We start from the raw sequence: 19,898 nt of genomic DNA, 5'->3' as shown, positions 1-19,898 counted from the left end.
TAAAATTCCTAGATTCACCAAAATGCTCTGACAGTAAAAGTAACAACTAGAGTATCATATGGACCCTTACTCTCCTAGAAAAAAAAATCAAGATTTTCATATAGAAGGCAGTAAAAAACTTACTGCCAACAACTGATAGTTTGTGGAAGCGTAAAATTGTTTAAAAAGCTCACTACAAGTGGTGTGGGAATAGATTGGAAAATACTTTGCATGCTCTAATCACTTGCAAAGCAGCGAAGAAGGTCTGGCAACTCTTGATGATGGCAAGTGCAATTCAAGAAACGGGAAATCTAGATTTTTTAGGAGTTTTGATGATGTTACAAAAAAAGCTAAGTAAAGTTGACTTAGAGCTTATGGTGACGATGTGTTGGGTGATTTGGCATGCTAGAAATAGATTTTTTTTTAAAAGGTTGAAATCAAATCCAATTCAGGTAATGGCCAAAGCTAAAGCAGTTAATAAAGCCTTTAGAAGAACAAAACTTCTAGAGATGCTAAACTTGGAAATAATGCAGAAGAAAAAACCAAAAGTTTGGACCCTTCCACCTTGAGGATGGGTAAAGATTAATGTTGATACAACTACTGATACCAAAAGACAATGTTTAGGCTTGGAAGCAATAATTAGAGACTCCACAGGAAGGTGCTTAGCAACATCTATAAAAACTACAAAGTTTTGGGGAGATGTGTCATATGCAGAAGCAGAAGTAGTTGAGTGAGGTATCAACATAACAAAAGAAGCAGGCTTGCAGTCAATAATCTTAGAAATTGATTGTCATCAGGTGGTAGAATTGATAAACAACTGAGAAAATAGCTTAACAGAGATCTACTAGATCATCTTAGAAATTCAAGCCTCAAAGAAGAACTTTAAAGCTTTTGAATCAAAGGATGTCCCTAGAACATGTAATGAATGTACCCATTCTTTAGCTAGGATAGCTATGGAAAAATCTGAAACTTTTGTTTAGGTGAAAATTTTCCTCCCAAAATTTTGCATGTATTCACTTCGTTGAATTAATGAAAGTTTTACTTTCCCATCAATAAAAAAAAAAAATCAACTGAAAGCTTCATTCAACGACAGAACATAAATTAGAAAAAAGGAAAAAAATACCGATTCGCTTAGCATAAATTCAAAAAAAGAAATCTTAAGATATTCAAAGTACTTATTAATATATGATATTGCATAACTAAACCAATTCAAAAAGTCAATTAATCAAAGTAAAAAAACCACATGCATTATAACTCTTTACCTCTCCAATTGTCCAAAAAGCTATGTAAATGTTATTTGTAAAAGCCTATCCCTCTCCAATATTTTATTCGAGCTATGAATTTAACAATTTTCTTGTTCTTTCAATCGATATACCTAAAAATATATCATCTTAAATTAGGGATGAAAATTTTTTCTATTGGGATGAGATCCCACAAGATCCCATCCCCTTTGGGACGAGATTGAAACATATTTTTGTCCCAAAATAAAAGGTACGGGAATTGGACATTTTTTATTCCACTTGCATAAATTGGATAGGACTGAGATTGGGAAATCTCGTGGTATCTAGTCCCATTGCCAACCTTGTTAGTTTAATTTAGTATTATATTATTAAATTTTGGATATTTTAACATGGTTAAAGTTGGTTATTGTCCAAATCTATATTTTTTGAAGCGTAAGTCTTAATATTAATGTGCAATGGAAGCAACTAGGTAATTAATAAATGTTAGCATAAAATTATATTCGAGCATGCATGCAGTCAAAATAAAACTATTATTTGATTATTTTACTTTATATTTATTTAGGATTTTTGTTATATTGAATTATGATGATCCTTAAAAAAAAGTTAGAATTTATTTATATTTGAAATTGTTTAGGATAATGGGATGGGACAAGATATTTAATAGAATGGGACTAGGGGTGGGCATCAGATCGGATTCGGATAGATCCGATCTGAACCGAATAAGTTCGGATCGGATTCAGATTTAGCTTCAAATCCAATCAGATATAATTTGTGCAATCCGATCGGATTTGATTTGGATCGTATCGGATTCGGGTCAATCCAAATAATCCGATCAGATTATACTGTTACTTAAAAAAAATAAAAGTAGAAAATCATAAAAAAAAAAAAAAACTCAAACCTGATTCCCAATTCCCAAATCAATAAAACAAAACAACCTAGCCACAACCACAATGAGCTAACCCACAACCACCAACCACATCCACCGACTGCGACCTAACGCACACGACGACCCATGTCGTCGGCGACACAACTCGAACGAATCCAGCCGCGTCTGAAAAATACCGTCATGGGGTTATGATAAATTTTTGTCCCAAAACAAATAAAGAATAGGAATAAGACATTTTTTTATTCCATTTACATATACGAGATTGTGATGAGATTTGTCAATTCCAATAATTCGAATCCTATCTCATTTCCAACCTTATCTTAAGTTGACTTATTCACAATATTATAATGTCTGAAAAATGCATTATGCATTCACATTAATTGCAAAAGTACAAAATCATAAATTTAAAGAGAAAAAATAACAAATACTATATTAATTTTCCTTTTAATGCATAGTTATGATTAATACAGTCAAAAACGTTGCAACAGAGCACAAGATGATAAAACGAAAAAAAAGAAATGAATCAAACATTTTATTTAGTAAAAAGAATACTGACGTTACTTAAAATAATACTAATTATCAAGATAAAATAGGAGGAAAGAGAAGAAAAAGCATTCGATAAAAACACTGTGGGGCCATTAATTTTTGTTTTGTTATTAAAAAAATAAAATAAAATCAACATTTAAGTCGATCCACCGGTTTAGTTGCTATTGAAAGGTTAAGATTTTGTGTATATTCTTGTGTTAAAAAAAGGGGGCTATTCTCTATGGATAGTTTTTATTTGTATTTCATTTTCAGTTGTTTCAATTAATTAATTTACCTGATTAATTTTGTTATAATATTTAAAAAAATTTGTAAATGGACTTTAGGCTAAATCCTACCTGCACAACCTAACCCAACCACGCTTATGTGGATTAAGTTGACTTGGATTGAGATTTATAAAGGATTTGATTACCGTACACATAACTCATGGATCGGAATAAAATAATCATACTGATTGTGCCAATTATGACCTATTTTTTTCTATTGTGATAACAGTAAAATTTGTATTGAAATATTAAAAAAAAAACATTATGTGGCATTGTGGATTTAATCCATTCTATTGAATCCTTCAATCAAATTGTAGCTAATTGACATTAATTTGGATATGTTGATACCAAAGAACAGAATTTTATTCATGCATTGGAAAATCAATGTGCTAAACTCGGCCAGTGGGTAAAAAATTGGTTTCCATTGATAAAAGCATGAAACCAATCATGTAATATATTTAATCTATCTGAAAATATAATAATCTATTAAAATTTTAATTCACCTGTAATTAAGTTTTTAATTCATTTAAAATTAGATCGGATTAAATATGCCTTTCGGTTAATATTCATGTATTGTTAGCTAAGATAACCACGATAAAACTTGTTATATGTATATATATATATGAAGATTAAAGTCGGAAAATTATCTTTAACTGAACCGATCAAACTCAAAGGACTTATGAATAATGGTCTTGGAGATTCAGATGTCAAGAACATTATAGTAGGTGATGTTTCATTTATATAATTCATCTAAAACTAATTTGTTGAATTTGTTAATTGTTAAGCATTTAAAAGCTAATAAATTCTTTTGCCATGACATGTAAAATTCTTTGGTTCTATAAAAAAACGTTTTGAATACTTAAAAGGAAATAGGAGATTAAGTTCTATGAAAATACTTGGAGGTTTTTCTTCCAAGCATATTGACTAAATTGCATAATTTTGAAAATTCTTAAGGAGACTTATTGAAGAATTTGAAAAGTTTAGATACAGTCAAAAATGAAAATATTGGAAGTTTTTACCGTCCTAATAATGATATTCTTGCAAATCTAGCCACGGCTTTTTTTTCTTTTTTGTTTTTCAAAGTTTTGGAAACAAGGACCAAAATATAAAAATGCCAAAGTCTAACTGGGTCCAGCTAGACCAAAATTGTTGACAGGTTCAGCAAACTGGATTTGAAAATACAAAGTCCAATGAGCAGCCATGCTAATGAAATCAAACAGAGTCAAATTGGGCGACCCAATTTGTTTGAAATTTTCTCAAGAGAAACTACTCACGGTCTCGCACAACCATCGAATGGTGCACTAAATTGAGTGAATATCACGAAACTTAAGTTTATGAATTATCAAGTGAATTTAAAAAAGAACACCACAAGATTAATTTAACAGTCATTATGACAAATTTTAGTTTAAATGAGTTAGATGCTTGTTATGATTATGTACGGTAATGCTATGTTTGCTCATTTTGAATGCTTAATTAGGATACTCATGGCATTTTATGCGTCATTTGTTGAATCAGTTGTAAAAATAATAGGTTAACAATTAATAATAAAATCAATCAATATCAAACATATGACATTAAATATTAGTAACACATTAGTAAGTATTTTGACTAAGTATCTAATCTAAGTAAGCATAACATCATTAATTCTCACATTACATATATTTTGTCTACAAATATACTCAAAATGTGTTGTTACTTAGAGATTAATTACCAGACGAGTTACACCATTATATGGAATTAACAATGTTTTCGTACTCTTCATTAAAAGATGTTGATTTTTTTAATCCTAAATTTTCGTTCATAATCCTAACTTATTTACGAATCATTTGATATTCACAAAAATGGAAGATGTAATGAAAAACTTTGAATGTACAAATTTAGAGCATGAAAAGGAACTCCCGCTGAATTGCACTCTTTAGACGTATGGTAATTACAGTGTGTAACTCTCGGGGTAGAAATTCAACTACGGCCGTCTCCATTACGTGTGAGGTCGGTTTTATCTCGTTAACTATTCTTGGTGGAGAATGTAGTAACAGAAAATTCTTCACATTCAAATTTCAAAAAGTCAAATGAAAATGATCGCAGAAGTCCTCCCCATTGACCTTAATTTGATCTGACCATTGATTTTAGCATGATCAAATTCCAATAAAATAGTTAAATAATAGTAGATGGCCCGCGGGGAGCACGTGTGAAGACGACTTTGAAGTTTCGCATTAAATACATATTATAAATATTTTAATGAGCTTCTGTTCATCTCTTCCAGCTCGTGGTGACTTTCTTTGGATCAAACACCATTACCAATATTACGGCATTATCACCAGACCAGCACCTCATTTCTCTTCATTATTTCTTCTGCATGCGGGCGGGCGGGATAATTAAATTCGCATCATTTTTTGGAATCCCATGAATTAAAAAAAGGTACGTTAAAATTAATCACTGATGATTTGGTTTTCATTTCTTGCATATATATGTTATTTTCCAGAATCAAATGAGCATATTTTTTTTTTCCTTGTATTTCTTTTAAAACTCATTTAACGTTCGTTTCATATACTGTCGATTGAAATATAAAGCTTTCTGAGTTCTGACGATTAAATAGGCCCCCAACAAGTCATAGTAGAGGCTCTTCCATCGAGTATATGTCTTATGTTTGCTGAACTGCTTCTAACTTAGTGAAGAAAATAGTTTATATATATATATATATATATATATTAAAAACTGCAAAAACATTGTTGTTATTTAGGGGCAATATGTAATTAATTAACCTTTTTTCCCTAGTATTAGCCGATCTTATTATGTGGGTAAAAAATTTGATGGGAGGGGATTTTTGTATTCGCATAAGATGTGTTTGAAACAGGCGCATTAGCTCAGTATGTCGGCACATTTGATGGCTCCTAAAAGTGGGACTCATAAATTAAATGATACGAGTCTCACGTATTTTCGGGTCTATTATAGAACCTATCGGACCTGCCAATTTGACAGGTGTTAGGTGGTAGGCCGATCTCTACATAAGTCTTTTTTAATGATCCTGTACTACATTCAAGCCGAGACAAAGAACAATGTCTCATATCTTGCCCATATCGTGGGCTATAGACATGAGTTAAAACTTGCTGTGAATTGACCTAGTTAAGGGCTTATGTCAAGAATTTTATAAATTAAAAAAAAATATATCATTTATAATTTATAAGCGTTCTTTGTTATTTATTATGTTGTGTTGTTAGTATTTTATATATTGGACCATTAGACTATTATATATTGGATAATCATTCTTAATTTAAGTGTTTTTTTTTTTAACTTTTAACTTTATTAAAAATACGGTTTAAATCCAGAATTTGTCATCCCTACCCTCACAAAAAACGAGAAAAATAAAATCTGCATAAATTTGTTTTACAACAAGAAAATACCATTCAAAACATGCATTGATTATTCTAAAAATTTAATAAATGTTTATTAAAAAATTAATACAATATTACTTCAATTTTAAACTGATATTCATTTATAATAATATTAGATGAAAGTTCATCACAAAAATGAGATCTCAACTGCCGGCAGCAATATCGGTGATAATTAATAAGGTTGGCCTTACCTAGCACCGACCAACTGAGCACCAGCCAATTTTGGCAACCATCCGGAAAATGGAGATAATGAGGTGACTTTCATGTACGAAAAATTAAAACTCATACTATAAATGGTAGAAAAATAATACCCTACAAATTAAAGGCACAAGATTCATTAGCAACTACATTATTTTGTTTGCTTAATTAGCGATCTTTTCGGTCTTTGTTGTTGTTGTTTTTTTTTTTTTTCAAAGCAAATGGGAATTTCATTAATCAACATTTAGTTAGATATACAAGTACGACCACAGAATAATACCAAAAAAAAAAAAAAATTCCATAAACATTAGGATTAATTTACAACACACCTGCATTATTTTTCAAGTGATATTTTTGTATTTGATTGAAAATCAATATCAATATTTGATGAATTTCAAAATACATTTGGTAGCTTATTTCTAAAACAATATTTAAAAATGAAAACGTGAAAATATATTTGTTGTTTATCTAAAATTACGGAAACAATGAAAGGGAATGACGGAAAAAAAATTATTATAATGAAAGAGTTTTAATAGATTTAACTAAGAAAATTTATAATTTACTTATTTAAATTATATATTTATTATTTGCTTAATAGATTTTAAAAATAAATTAATTAAATTGAATATAACTGTACAATTATTTTTTTATTTTCTTTATAGTCTTTCAAATTAATTTACTAATTATCACGTAATTATTATTATAGTGATAAGGATGAATTTAATTTTTTTTTATTAATTCATATGAGTGTGAAGTAACGTGATCATAATTTAAATGCATGTTTACAGTATTGTATTGTATATAATTTATTAAGGATAAAAGCTTGTTTAGTTCCTATATTATGAGGTTAGTGCCCATTTAGTCAATGTATTTTTAAAAACACCTCAAAACGTCCATGCTACTAAATATTGACACTTATGCCATTATTTTTTTATTATTTTTAACTTGCTTTTACAATATTACATTTTTACAATAATGTTTTTTTTGGATATTAATAAAAAATTAAATTATCAAATTAAACTCAAAAATAAAATAAAAACAAAAAAAGGTATATATTAATTTTTGTGGAAGCTCACGTATGTCTAAAAAATTAATATCGTAAAAAATTACATTATCAATTTTTTAAGAAAAATTAATATTTTAACTCAAGAGTGTGTTCCACAAAAATTAATATATATATATTTATTTTATTTTATTTTTTGGTGTTAAACTGGTAATTTATTTTTTTCTTTTTAATAATGTCTAAAAAAATATTATAATAGGGCAATATTATAAAAATAAATTAAAGGGAACAAAAGATAATAGCAAAAGTGTCAATAATTTAATGGTATGGATGATTTGAGATATTTTTAAAAATATAGGGACTAAACGGATATTAATTTCAAAATATAGGACTAAACGAACTTTTATCTATTTATTAATTATAATAAAATATTTACGTGCATTATTTATGTGACTCAAACTGTGGACCCCATCCATTTAAAAAGTATTTATTGCATTCAAGCACGTGGGACCCACGAGTGGCAGGACGCGCAAAAGCGGTGAATGCAAAACGGTTCTACATAAACGTCAATTTGTGTAATTATGTCTAAATAAAGGGTCGTGTTAATAAAAATGAATACGATTTATTTTTATAAATCGTGTGGAAATATTAAGATACAGATAATATTTATTTATTAATAGTGTTAACTATATTAATTCATTAATGTATTTAATATAAAAATAAAAAAATTGATTTAAAAATAGTAAATATATCAATATTATTATAAAAATAGGTCATAAATAAATTAACATGATGTAAATATAATTTGAATAAATTTATAACATAACATGAATGTGACACTAGTATTATATTATATATATTCATTTTATTATACGTGTAATCATCTTGAAATGGTCTGATACAAATACAATATAGTTATTTTATCTTCTTGTGCAATGTCTATTTATTAATCGTTGTCGATATTTATTAACACGAATACAAAAATGTCATATTCTATCTATATCTTATAATTGTATCTCTAACCTATTTTACGGATTCTAGTCCAACCAAATAAGTTTTACACTTTCCCATTTTCATAAAACATAATATGACTAGCAAAATTTACAATACCAAATCCACTTAATTTTCTCCTTTTAAGGCATTGTTTGGTATGCCTTAAGAGATGGGGAATAGCTTCCTACTTTAAGTAGTACCTTTATCCGCCTCAGGATAGACATAACTCCAGTTGATTTCAATAGCTTCCAGATTGTAACTCACGTAATTAAACAGCGACACCTACTGCGCATCTACTTCATCACCTACCAACATTTAATTAAGTGACGGGTTCTTCCCCAACTACACGTTCAAAATGACATAAACAGAATTGAATTCGAACACATGGGTGATAGCTAGTTTTTCGTTGTCACCTTCGATAAGATTTTTGCAACTTAGTCCACTGTAGACATAGTTACAAAAACTATAGGGTCACTTTCTCCATTATGTAAATATTTTTCTTATCTTCTTTTCAGGATTTCTATGTACATATATCGCTCAAGGAGGGCAAAGTTTTCTGAAAATCTCTGGTGAAAAATCTCAAAAAAGAGAGTGACCGTGCTAGCATTTGATGATGATGATGAGTTGTGAGTATATGAAAAGCAACATTGACGAGAAGGAGGAGACCAAAATACGTCTCATGAGAGCCCTTGTTGAGAAGCAGGATCCCTCTTCCAAGGTATATATTATGAAGCAGGAGCCATCATTGTTGTATTAAAAGTGTTGTTTAGATGCCCTGACTGGCCGTGAATGCGCCTTGCACTCGCGGTCACTTAAGTTCTAAGTAATAAGAGGTTATAAGAGTTGGTGTTTAGTGTCATTAACGTGGTTCCTGATATTTTGGTGTGCAGGAAGTTGATGATCCGACGCTAAGAAGGTTTTTGCGGGCTCGCGACTTGGACGTAGAGAAGGCTTCTGGTATGTTCCTCAAGTACCTGAAATGGAGACAGACTTTTGTTCCAAATGGTTCCATTTCTTTATCAGAGGTCCCAAATGAACTTTCCCAGAACAAGATGTTTATGCAAGGGTTTGATAAGAAAGGACGACCTATAGCTACAGTTCTTGGTGCAAGACATTTCCAAAATAAATTAGGAGGTCTTGAGGAATTCAAGCGTATGTTATCACAGCTTTTGAACGTCTCAACTCTCATTTGATGAACTTATATTTGTCCTCAAATTTTGAAAATAACTAGCTGCTTCTTGTTGGACTCGCAGGTTTTGTGGTCTATATTCTTGACAAAATATGCTCAAGGTACCAACTAAAGTTTTTTGTATAGCCATGGCATGACTGAGGGAAGCAGATCAAAATGAACTGTTGAATAACCATAGACTATGATCGTATTTAACATGAAAGTATTGATGTAGCAGGATACCACCTGGACAAGAGAAGTTCGTTGTGATCGGAGACCTTAAAGGGTGGGGATATTCAAACAGTGATCTCCGAGCATACCTTGGAGCTCTTTCCATTCTGCAGGACTACTACCCAGAAAGACTTGGGAAGTTGTTTATTGTGCATGCTCCATACATATTCATGACAGTATGGAAAATTGTTTACCCTTTTATCGACAACAATACTAAGAAGAAGGTATGGACTTTGTTTCGTCAATGGAGCTAAGGTGATTTTGTCGGAAAGGAGTGGTTCACGATCTTTAATATGTTTTCTCAACCTTTGCAGATAGTATTTGTGCAGGACAAGAAGCTAAAATCAACTCTGCTGGAAGAGATAGACGAGAGTCAGATACCTGAAATATATGGAGGCCAACTGCCTTTGGTTCCCATTCAAGAGACATAAATGATAAAATGTTGCAAAATCGTATGGCACATATGGGCATGTTTCGATCTGCAAAAATGCAACATAAATCTGATTACAGATTTCGTGGAAAGAGTCTGTTTTGTTGATAACGGGTGGAGACAAACTCTTTTTAACATGTTAACTGGAGACAAAATCATACCAGGGATTTAACAACTTATGCATACAGATGAGAAAATCTCACATTAAGTGTCTCCATTGTCATTGTATTTCCGTTTTAGAACACCTTGTTTATTGAACTAATAAGCAAGCATGATTCCCTGGGTTAGATATCAGATTCATCTTAGCCATTTTTCTCTTTCTTTTTGTTCCCTTTTACGGCTCATGTATTTCTATTCTAAGCCTTGTGTAAGAACACACAATGCATGTATTTATATATCCAAATTCCAGCTTGATTACCCTCCCGCAGGTCACATAAGACCGCAATTGATGCACTTGTCAGCACAGGAGTTGCAGGATCAACGTCCATCAGGTTGGCCTCAAGGGAGACTATGAAAGAAAATCTACCATTAGCAACACTTAGCGTAACCATCAATACTAGAGATTGTGAAGCAAGGCATGATCAAATCTGACCACCCGTTAAACTTAAAAATAACAATGACTGCTTGTGGGGTCAGTAAATTTTAATCATTAATGAGTCATGCTCGTGACATGCTTCCACTGAGGGATCATTCACGCTGCCCAAAATTGCTAGGGATCGAAACTCTAAACTCATACCAATATTCTGTTGGAGTATGTTATTCGGACACAGTAATAAAAATTTCACTGACTGCCACAGCAGCCAGAAAATGAAACTAACACATGAAGAAACTACCGAAAAATAACAATAACACACATTGCAAGGCAATCTACTTGAGATGATATGAAGTACGAGATGGCATAAATTGAGCCTTGCCATTCATGTGTCATTCTGGCAATGCTAATTAACTTCATCAAAAACTGTGCAGGGATTAAGATTTTTGATAGAAATAAAATTTAAGTTTCACATTCTTATTAGAAGGAATATAAGTGGATACTGCACAAAGAATTGAGCTCAATTGTATACTTTGTATTTAGGTTTATTCAAAAATCAAAATGTTACATGGTTAGACTTATTATCACAGTACAGCGTTTCACGTTTATGGAACATGAATTACTTCTCACCACACTAGGTCCCAAATGATTTCCACAAGGAAATTACATTACAACAAATTGATGATTACGAGTTAGATTAGAAATCCTGTGACGAGAAATCTGAACTTGGCAATATAAACATCCAATTGCGAAAATAACCTTTTAGTTGTTGGTTTCCATGAAAACTGCTGTTCACCTGAGTTGGACAGCATACCATTCCACTTGAGCCACCTTCAGTAGTTACTCTAAGCTGTTATCAGCACTATTTTCTCTGTAGCTATTCTAACAAACTTCCCTCTTGGTGAAAGCATGTGATCAGCAACCTTAGTGATCAAGTTCAACAATTAAAAATCCCCAAGGAGTTTCTGAGATCTGAGTTCTTACTTCATATGCTTGTGCATTTTAGCTACAGCCTGAATATGTTCCCATCTTAATGATCCAACGTAATCACATTCTTACAAAGCCTTTGTTATTTCAATCCATTTTCCAAAAGGAGTGGAATAGGAGAAATAGCCAAGAGCAGATGCTTAACTGCCAATGACAACAGGAGCAGCACCTCAATTACTTCAAGATAAAAGAAAAGTTTGCAATATTTAGGTTATCCAACTGGTCAAGTGCATGTTTTCTAAGTCTATAGGCATGTCTAGCAAAAACAGTTCGCTGACCAGCCTCAGAAAGGTCTTAATATTCGGCTTTTCGGAATGTGGCTCTGTGAAGCAACTCCCCAAGAGATCTGTCCTGCATCCATTCTCCGAAAAATTCAGAATCAAAGTTCAACAGAAAGATAACTATTAACCAAGCATCTGGGGACTTGACTACCAATAGTCTCCACAGGAACATAAACCACCTTCAAACCGGTGAAAACGAATCCGATCCCTTACTATAATTACTCTTCTTAATAGCCTTGAAATCATCTTTATCCAACTGTGACAGTCATGACAGATCCGTAGATTTTTTGAAATCCTTATTTCGGTGCCCGGGCTTGTTTTAAGGATTCCATAGGCCAAAGCCAACTTTTCACTGTGATGATACAAATTTCCCTCCTTTTCCTCTTCAGAGACATCCATCAAAACCAATTCTGTTGCAGGCAAAAATCCCTCTGACTTGGTCCGCTGGATCAAACTTCCTAATATTTTGTCTATTGCTTCAGCTTCTGGATGGGATCTATCACCAGCCTTGAACTGGTGAATGACACCTGCCAACTCCAACCAACTCTTTCCCTGACTTTTACGAACTCCTTTCTTTTTCATAATTTCTCTTACATTCTCAGCGGTATCCCATCGTTGTAGATAGCAATACATATTTGAAAGCAAGACATAATCTCCACCCATGAGACGAGATATATTGGCAATGGCAACTTCACCCAATTCCAGTCTTTTGAAAGTTCTACAAGCACTAAGAAGGGCCCTCCAGACAACGACATCTGGTTCCATTGTCATAGAAGTAATCAAACCATAAGCCTCTTCAATATGTCCAGCTCGACCTAAGAGATCAACCATTGCTCCATAATGCTCTAGTTGCGGCTGAATTGAATAACGACTTCTCATATGATCAAAGTATTTGCAACCCTCTTCAACCAAACCGCAATGGCTACATGCTGTCAAAAGTCCAAGGAAGGTTATAGAATCAGGTAAAACATTAAACATCTCCATTTTTGTGAATATAGCACTTGCATCGGCAGCAAGTCCATGGATCGCTACCCCGCTAATCATTGCATTCCAAACGGAGACATCATTTCGTTGAACAGTATCAAAAACTTCTTTGGCCATTTGAATTTTACCGCATTTCGAATACATATCTATCAGTGCTGCACTCAGTATGAAATTCAGTTCAATTTTTTTCTCAATAATCAGATTATGCACCCAATATGCATGATTAAGAGCTCCAAGTCGTGCACACCCAGTAATAACGGATGCAAAAGTAAACTTGTCTGGTTCAACTTTCGAGCTAAGCATCTCCCTGAAGAATCTCAAAGCCTCATCAAACCGTGCATTTCTAACAAAGCCTCCAATCATAGAGTTCCACGACACCACATCTTTATCTGGCATTTTGCAAAACACCTTCTTGGCAACCTCACATTCTCCAATTCTCATACAATTTTCAATGATTATGTTCATAGTAACCAAATTAAAGTCCGAAAGAGAAACTTCATCTAGAATTCGATTAGCAAGACCGAATTTATCACAATGCTTATAAGCTGACATCAGAGAAGCAACAACTGATGGGTAAGTTTCAAAACCACATTTAATAATTCTAGTGTGGGTTTGACTCACAACTCTAAGTTCCAAGTTGCACTTACAGGATTCAAGAACACCGCAGAGGGCTCGATGATCTGCATGATCATGAAAGAAACAGTCAAAACTACAGCTCAAGGAAGCTTATTAAGTGGACACCCTTTTGATAAAATGCTGATTAATAACAAGTAATAGGCAAACAAGAGTGGCACAAGAGAATAAGAAAGCGAAAAAGAGAGAGATAGTGAAATGGGCACCTTTACATTCATGGTGTAAGCCCTGAGGCCACGAGAGTGAACTGCGGGAGCTGGTGGATTGGATTGCCATGGGAGACTGCCTAGTAAGCATCTTCATTCCATTTTTCCTCATACTTTTTGGCGCTTTTTTCTCTCACTTCGTTCTTTCTGCTTGTATATGTTATGAGAAGTGGAAACTGGGCTGGGCATTTCCACAAACTGGGCTTTCTAAGCCCATCTCAGATATGATTGGGTTTCTTTTGTTGGATTAGTCCATCTGTATTGTGGTGCTGCCATAGACAAAAAGAAATAATTATAGAATGACAATTTATTGTGTTTGGTAGATGATGAATGACTTTTAAATAATTTTTTTAATAAAATTAAGGGCTTTGTTGTAATTGTAAATTATAAGTGGGTGTGAATATGAAGACGGAAAGCAAAACGGAACAAAACAAGCCATCTAGTGGGTGTGGATGCGAGCAAGATCAATTTTAACTAATTTTAAGCTTAATTTTGTACTATGTTGCTGCAGTTTCAACTCTTGCTCTTTAAGTCATAATCTCAAACAGCAGGCCAGGTGATAGCAACTTATAATTCCCTCAAACAAACGAAATAAACATATGGAAACCGTCCAAGAAGATCAACTTCAAAGTCACAACCTCCTCAACAATGATCAATATCTTAAAGTCCATGCAGTGCACAGATAAGAAATGATTTACAGATGATATATTGAAAGGTTCAAAACAGCAACCCTTTTGCTGATAAGTTCAAAGATGAAAATGTCTCCTTCTTTCAAATTCTCATCCTCCACAAGTTCAGTCATCGATAGAGCAAAGCCACCATTTTCTCTCCAACAAACGTTCATATTCATAAACTTGTGTCTTTCATTAGAAACTCGCACCTCCATAGATTTGGCATCCCTGCTCGCAAAATGTTTAGCAAAGGTGGCTGGAACATACTGCACAAACATAAAACTATTTCAAATTCAAAAGAAACTATACAGTCAACAGTGTTTATTCAAAGACCTTACCACACGATTGTGCGTTATTGAACTTGACGGCAAGATGATCAATGATGTGGGATATTTCAGATTCAGTGATCTGGCGATTTTGAGCACTCTCTTGCTTTCTACTGTCGAAAAAGCTCTGTGTTTTTTGGAAATACATATTCCCATTTCTGTAAGTAAATCCCACAAATTATATTCAATATCACCACCACCACCACCACCACCATCATCTGACTCATTTTTCTCCACAAGCTCCTCCTTTCTGCACTTCTTGATTTGTGGCTCACACTCACGGTACTTGTGCTTCGCTTTGAAGTTCTCAAAGGAATAATTAGCAGCAGATTGACGACTTCTTTTGTCAAGCTTTGAACCTTCTTCACGCTTGTAATTAATCTCACAAGCGGTGAAATCGAATATAAGAACACAAAAATTTGAATTCTTGTCATACTTGAAGACCGAAAAGTACCCGGCAGAGACTGAATAATATTTTGCGAAATCATACCAGCCATCATCAAACCAAACACCCCCCTCATCTCTTTTCAAACGTACTCGCCAAGGACGACCATTAGGTACAGCAAGGGTGGCATCTTCAGAAAGTTCGTGCCCAAAATCTCTCACAAACTTTGGTGGAATCCGCTGCATATATCATGCAAATATTGTGAACTGAAATCAGAATTAGGCAAGAAAGAAACTGAATTTGATTGTACCATTAAGTTTGAATTTCTATCAGGATTAGGCAATACATTTATTGAAAAAAACGCTACAAATAGGCAGGCCTTGGCGTCTAGGGTAATTACTTATTAGATGAGATTTCTCATTCCCGTGCGAACCTTTAAAATAATTTTAAACAATACTACGAACAGGGGAACTGAAATAATAAGTTTCAGGATGGTAGTGAAGCAAAGCCACGCAATCTAAATACACAAAAGTCGTTGAAACTTGTTTAAAGGCTAGAAGAGGGAACTGAGGAAAAGAACTCCGTGATAATCAAATCAAATAAAGAAGATGAAACAAAAAGCTATAGAATTAATTAATTACCAGCTTCTTGTGTTCCAGTGAAGGGGGAAGAATAACCTTGAAGAACTGCGGGGGACGATAAGCCATTGATTTGTTCTGTTACAAGATATGAAATCATGAATCCATTTTGACTTACCCCTTCAAGTTTTAACTGCCCATCTGCCCCAGTCAATTTTATTATTTTTTTAATTGTTCTTATGGCAACATTTTAATTGGTAATTAATGAACATTGTTATAATCTGTTTCCGGTTCTGCGTAATTGTTGTTTTTTCTTTTGGGTGTTTTTTTGTCTCATTATTGTATTTAAATTTTATCTCACTATCAAGAAACTTCCAAGTTCCATGCAGTCAGTGGAAATTATACATATACGTGCAGGGATGGCAAAATTCGGGTCCGGGTCCGGGTTTAGCCTTTCCGGATCCGGACCCGGATACTATTTTCTTTTTCCGGACCCGGATTTTAACCCGGATTTTTTCACCCGGGTCCGGGTCCGGGTTCAACCCGAAAAATTTCGGGTTTTCGGATTCCGGGTTTTGAACCCGGATCAATGAATCAATATTAATTTCTAAAATTCTAAAAATAAAAAATTAATACATTTCTAAACAATAACACATTTAGATTAATCAATAAAATTAATTAAAAAAATAATATTAAAATTAAATATCCGGGTCCGGGTTCCGGATGTCCGGGTTAACCTAAACCCGGACCCGGACCCGGATATATCCGGGTTATTAAAATTTATTCCGGACCCGGATTTTTTTATATTCCGGTGCGGGTTCAACCCGGCCCGGATTATCCGGGTTCGTCCGGGTCCGGGTTATTTTGCCATCCCTATATACGTGTAGAAGTCAATTGCTGCTTTTTTTTTTACCGTACATTATTTTAAGTTACAACAAAGACAAATTAATATAAAATTAAGAAACAAAGTAGTGGATGTGTACGAATAAGTGAATTTTGCATAATTATAAGTTGGGTTAGCTTAAGTTACATGTGATGTAAGAAACATAAGTGACCTGATTAATTAAGTTACCAACGAGCAACACGTGGTAATAAGGGGCATTAAAAAAAGAGTGCTGCTATTTAGACTCAGAGAAGACAGAATCGGCAGCACATGCCGCCGTTTCCTGTCCTCTCTCTCTTTAGAAAATGAGCATGCGTGAATTCAGTTATGGGCTCACAATCAGTTTAAAAAATTAAATTTAACATGGCGCGTGAGCTAATATCAGCATTTAACAATCAAATTTTTTTCTTGTCCTCTCTCTCTCTGCATCTCTCACCTCTCTTTTAACTGTGCATTTAACGGAGCCATATTATGCATTTAACAAGGAAAAATCAGTTTCCTGTCCTCTCTATCTCTCTGCACCTCGCATCTCTTTTAGTTGTTTATCACACAGCCAATTTTTGCATTTCCAACCTTGCTCGATTTCAGCAACCAAAAAAAAAAAAAAAAAGCGGCCATAAGGAAGAAGCTAGATCTGAATTTGCAAATAGAGGCAACTTGATAAAATTGGTATTGATTAATTGGTAAGTTGGTGACTCTCATTACATTCAAATAAAGTTTTTGTTGTGTTCTATATATTTAAATGGTTAGAATTTTTAACTTAAATTGTAAAAATTCGTAAATTTGTTCTTTTTATATATTTAAATTGTTAGGATTTTTTTAATTTAAATGGCTGGAAATAATGGAATAAATTATAACAATTTCTGAATGTGTTTGATATATGTTAGGATTTTTCTTAATTTAAATGGCTGGAAATAATGGAAAAATTATAACAATTTCTGAATGTGTTTTATATATGTTAGGATTTTTCTTAATTTAAATGGCTGGAAATAATGGAAAAAATTATAACAATTTATGAATGTGTTTTATATATGTTAGGATTTTTTTAATTTAAATTACTGAAAATAATGGAATAAATTATAATAATTTCCGGATGTGTTTTATATATTTAAATTGTTAGGATTTTTTAATATATGTTAGGATTTTTTTAATTTAAATTACTGAAAATAATGGAATAAATTATAATAATTTCCGGATGTGTTTTATATATTTAAATTGTTAGGATTTTTTAATTTAAATTTATGGAGATAATGGAATAAATTATAAAAATTTGTGGATGTGTTTTATATATTTAAATTGTTAGGATTTTTTGTTACTGGACAAAAATGTTATATAAGTTTCTTAATACAAATGTTAATTATTTTGTAGAAATGGAGAATTTGGAAAATGAGCATGCATTTGAAGAGTTGCAAGAAACAAGAGCTAACGATGTAGATGAAATTGTGCAACCGAACAAATGTGAGCCAGCTCTTGGAATGTTATTTGATAATCATGAAGAACTGTTTGCATTTTGCAAAACTTATCGTAAACAAGAGGGGTTTCCTGTGAAGGTTCGAAGTACTAAGAAGGGGATTGATGGAATTGTAAAATATGCGACATTTGCATGTAGGCGTAGCGACAAGTCAGAAAGTAAATCTGCTAATGTATTGAAGCCGAAACCGAATGTGAAAAATGGTTGTGATGCAAAAATTGGAGGTTGTCTAAATGAAGATGGAAAATGGGTTCTTTGAACTTTAAATCTTCAACACAACCATGGATTGAGTTCGGACAAAACTAGGTATTTCCCATGCAATCACATAATTAGTGCAAGTGCTAAAAAGCGAATTAAAATGAATGATTGTTGACAAAACAAGGCGATTATAGCTTGAGGAAGGAGATGCTATGGCGCTTTTAAAGTACTCCCAAAAAAAGCAAGCAAAATGTAATGGTTTTTTTTAGCATTGATTTGGATGAAAAGGATCGATTAAAGAATGTGTTTTGGGCAGATCCAAGGAGTAGGGCAGCTTACAAATATTTTGGAGATGTCATCACATTTGACAGTGCATATATAACCAACAAGTATGACATGCCATTCACGCCCTTTGTCGGAGTTAATCACCATGGACAATCTATTTTGTTAGGATGCATATTGATTTCACGCGAGGATACAGAGACATTTACGTGGTTATTTGAGGTGTGGCTATCATGCATGTCTGATTCTCCTCCTTTTAGTATCATTACAGATCAAGACAAGGCAATGCAAAAGGCAATTGAAAATGTTTTTTCTACTACTAGGTATCGATGGTGTTTATGGCACATAATGAAGAAGGTGCCTGATAAGTTATGGGCTTTTAAAGAACATGAATGTATTATATCTTCCCTGCTTTCTGCTGTTTATGATTCACTGAGTTCTGATGCGTTTGAGGAAGCTTGGCATGACATGATTACAGAATATGATTTATGGGATAATGATTGGTTAAATGGTTTATACGAGAAGAGGCATCGTTGGGTCCCATGCTATTTAAAAGACTGTTTTTGAGCAGGAATGTCAACAACTCAGCTAAGTGAAAGTATGAATGCATTTTTTGATGGGTTTGTTAACTCAAAAATAAATCTGAAACATTTTGTGAAGCAATATGAAAATGCATTGAGGAGGAAAGCTGAATTAGAATGGCAAGTAGATGCCAAGTGTTTCAGTAAAAGGATACCATGTGTATCAAGATATGAGATGGAGAGGCAAGTTGAAGAGGTGTACACCATTTCCAAGTTTAAAGAATTCCAAGAAGAATTGACTACTCTGATGTATTGTGATATATTGGATTTTGTAGGATCAATATATAAAATAATTGAATCATTTGGGCAAGGTCGGAGAGGCATCTTTGAGGTTGTTTTCGAAGAAGCTGAGTGTGAAGTTAATTGTATCGGTTCAAAATTCCAGTTTAGGGGGATTCTTTGCAGGCATGCCCTTGCAGTGCTGATACGTGACTTAGTTGAATACTTCTAGAAAGATACATTTTATCAAGGTGGAGGAAAGATGTGAGGACATGCTATAGTAAGGTGAAAGTTAATTATAGTGTGCAGAATTTGTCTATCCAGTAAGAAAGATATGAAAAAATGTGTAAC

The 19,898-nt window shown here is 33.1% G+C and overlaps 5 protein-coding genes across 6 annotated transcripts; 3 read left to right on the top strand and 2 right to left on the bottom strand.

Annotated features, from left to right (window-relative positions):
- The first annotated feature begins 5,190 nt into the window (after positions 1-5,190).
- LOC18045425 (CRAL-TRIO domain-containing protein YKL091C) lies at positions 5,191-10,916 on the top strand. 2 transcript variants are annotated; one of them, XM_024185948.1, is made up of 6 exons: positions 5,191-5,333; positions 9,017-9,219; positions 9,392-9,653; positions 9,755-9,791; positions 9,908-10,124; positions 10,215-10,916. In XM_024185948.1, exons 2-6 carry the CDS (start codon positions 9,112-9,114, stop codon positions 10,329-10,331), a joined length of 741 nt encoding a protein of 246 aa, XP_024041716.1. In that variant the 5' UTR covers positions 5,191-5,333; positions 9,017-9,111; the 3' UTR covers positions 10,332-10,916. The 2 variants fall into 2 exon arrangements, with proteins under 2 accessions (XP_024041716.1, XP_006436972.1); XM_006436909.2 differs by lacking the exon at positions 5,191-5,333 and having other exon boundaries at positions 8,845-9,219.
- Positions 10,917-11,422: 506 nt separating this feature from the next.
- LOC18045424 (pentatricopeptide repeat-containing protein At5g50990) lies at positions 11,423-14,188 on the bottom strand. The gene is made up of 2 exons (XM_024186411.1): positions 13,954-14,188; positions 11,423-13,794 (listed from the first exon to the last, which is right to left on the bottom strand). Exons 1-2 carry the CDS (start codon positions 14,063-14,065, stop codon positions 12,278-12,280), a joined length of 1,629 nt encoding a protein of 542 aa, XP_024042179.1. The 5' UTR covers positions 14,066-14,188; the 3' UTR covers positions 11,423-12,277.
- A 407-nt stretch (positions 14,189-14,595) lies between these two features.
- On the bottom strand, positions 14,596-16,097 carry LOC18045423 (putative B3 domain-containing protein Os04g0346900). The gene is made up of 3 exons (XM_006436907.2): positions 15,977-16,097; positions 14,963-15,574; positions 14,596-14,890 (listed from the first exon to the last, which is right to left on the bottom strand). The coding sequence occupies exons 1-3, from the start codon at positions 16,040-16,042 to the stop codon at positions 14,648-14,650; spliced, it is 921 nt and encodes a 306-aa protein (XP_006436970.1). The 5' UTR covers positions 16,043-16,097; the 3' UTR covers positions 14,596-14,647.
- A 2,069-nt stretch (positions 16,098-18,166) lies between these two features.
- Positions 18,167-18,526, top strand: LOC112099120. Its single transcript, XM_024186220.1, has one exon. The coding sequence runs from the start codon at positions 18,167-18,169 to the stop codon at positions 18,524-18,526; it is 360 nt and encodes a 119-aa protein (XP_024041988.1).
- Positions 18,527-18,720: 194 nt separating this feature from the next.
- LOC112099119 (protein FAR1-RELATED SEQUENCE 5-like) lies at positions 18,721-19,779 on the top strand. Its single transcript, XM_024186219.1, has 2 exons — positions 18,721-19,258; positions 19,319-19,779. Exons 1-2 carry the CDS (start codon positions 18,721-18,723, stop codon positions 19,777-19,779), a joined length of 999 nt encoding a protein of 332 aa, XP_024041987.1.
- The last annotated feature ends 119 nt before the right edge of the window (positions 19,780-19,898 follow it).

Source organism: Citrus clementina, unplaced genomic scaffold (assembly GCF_000493195.1).
Source record: "Citrus clementina cultivar Clemenules unplaced genomic scaffold, Citrus_clementina_v1.0 scaffold_4, whole genome shotgun sequence".
Taxonomy (NCBI): domain Eukaryota; kingdom Viridiplantae; phylum Streptophyta; class Magnoliopsida; order Sapindales; family Rutaceae; genus Citrus; species Citrus x clementina.
The sequence above is the reverse complement of the archived record's forward strand: the minus strand, read 5'-3'. Positions and strand labels throughout refer to the sequence as shown.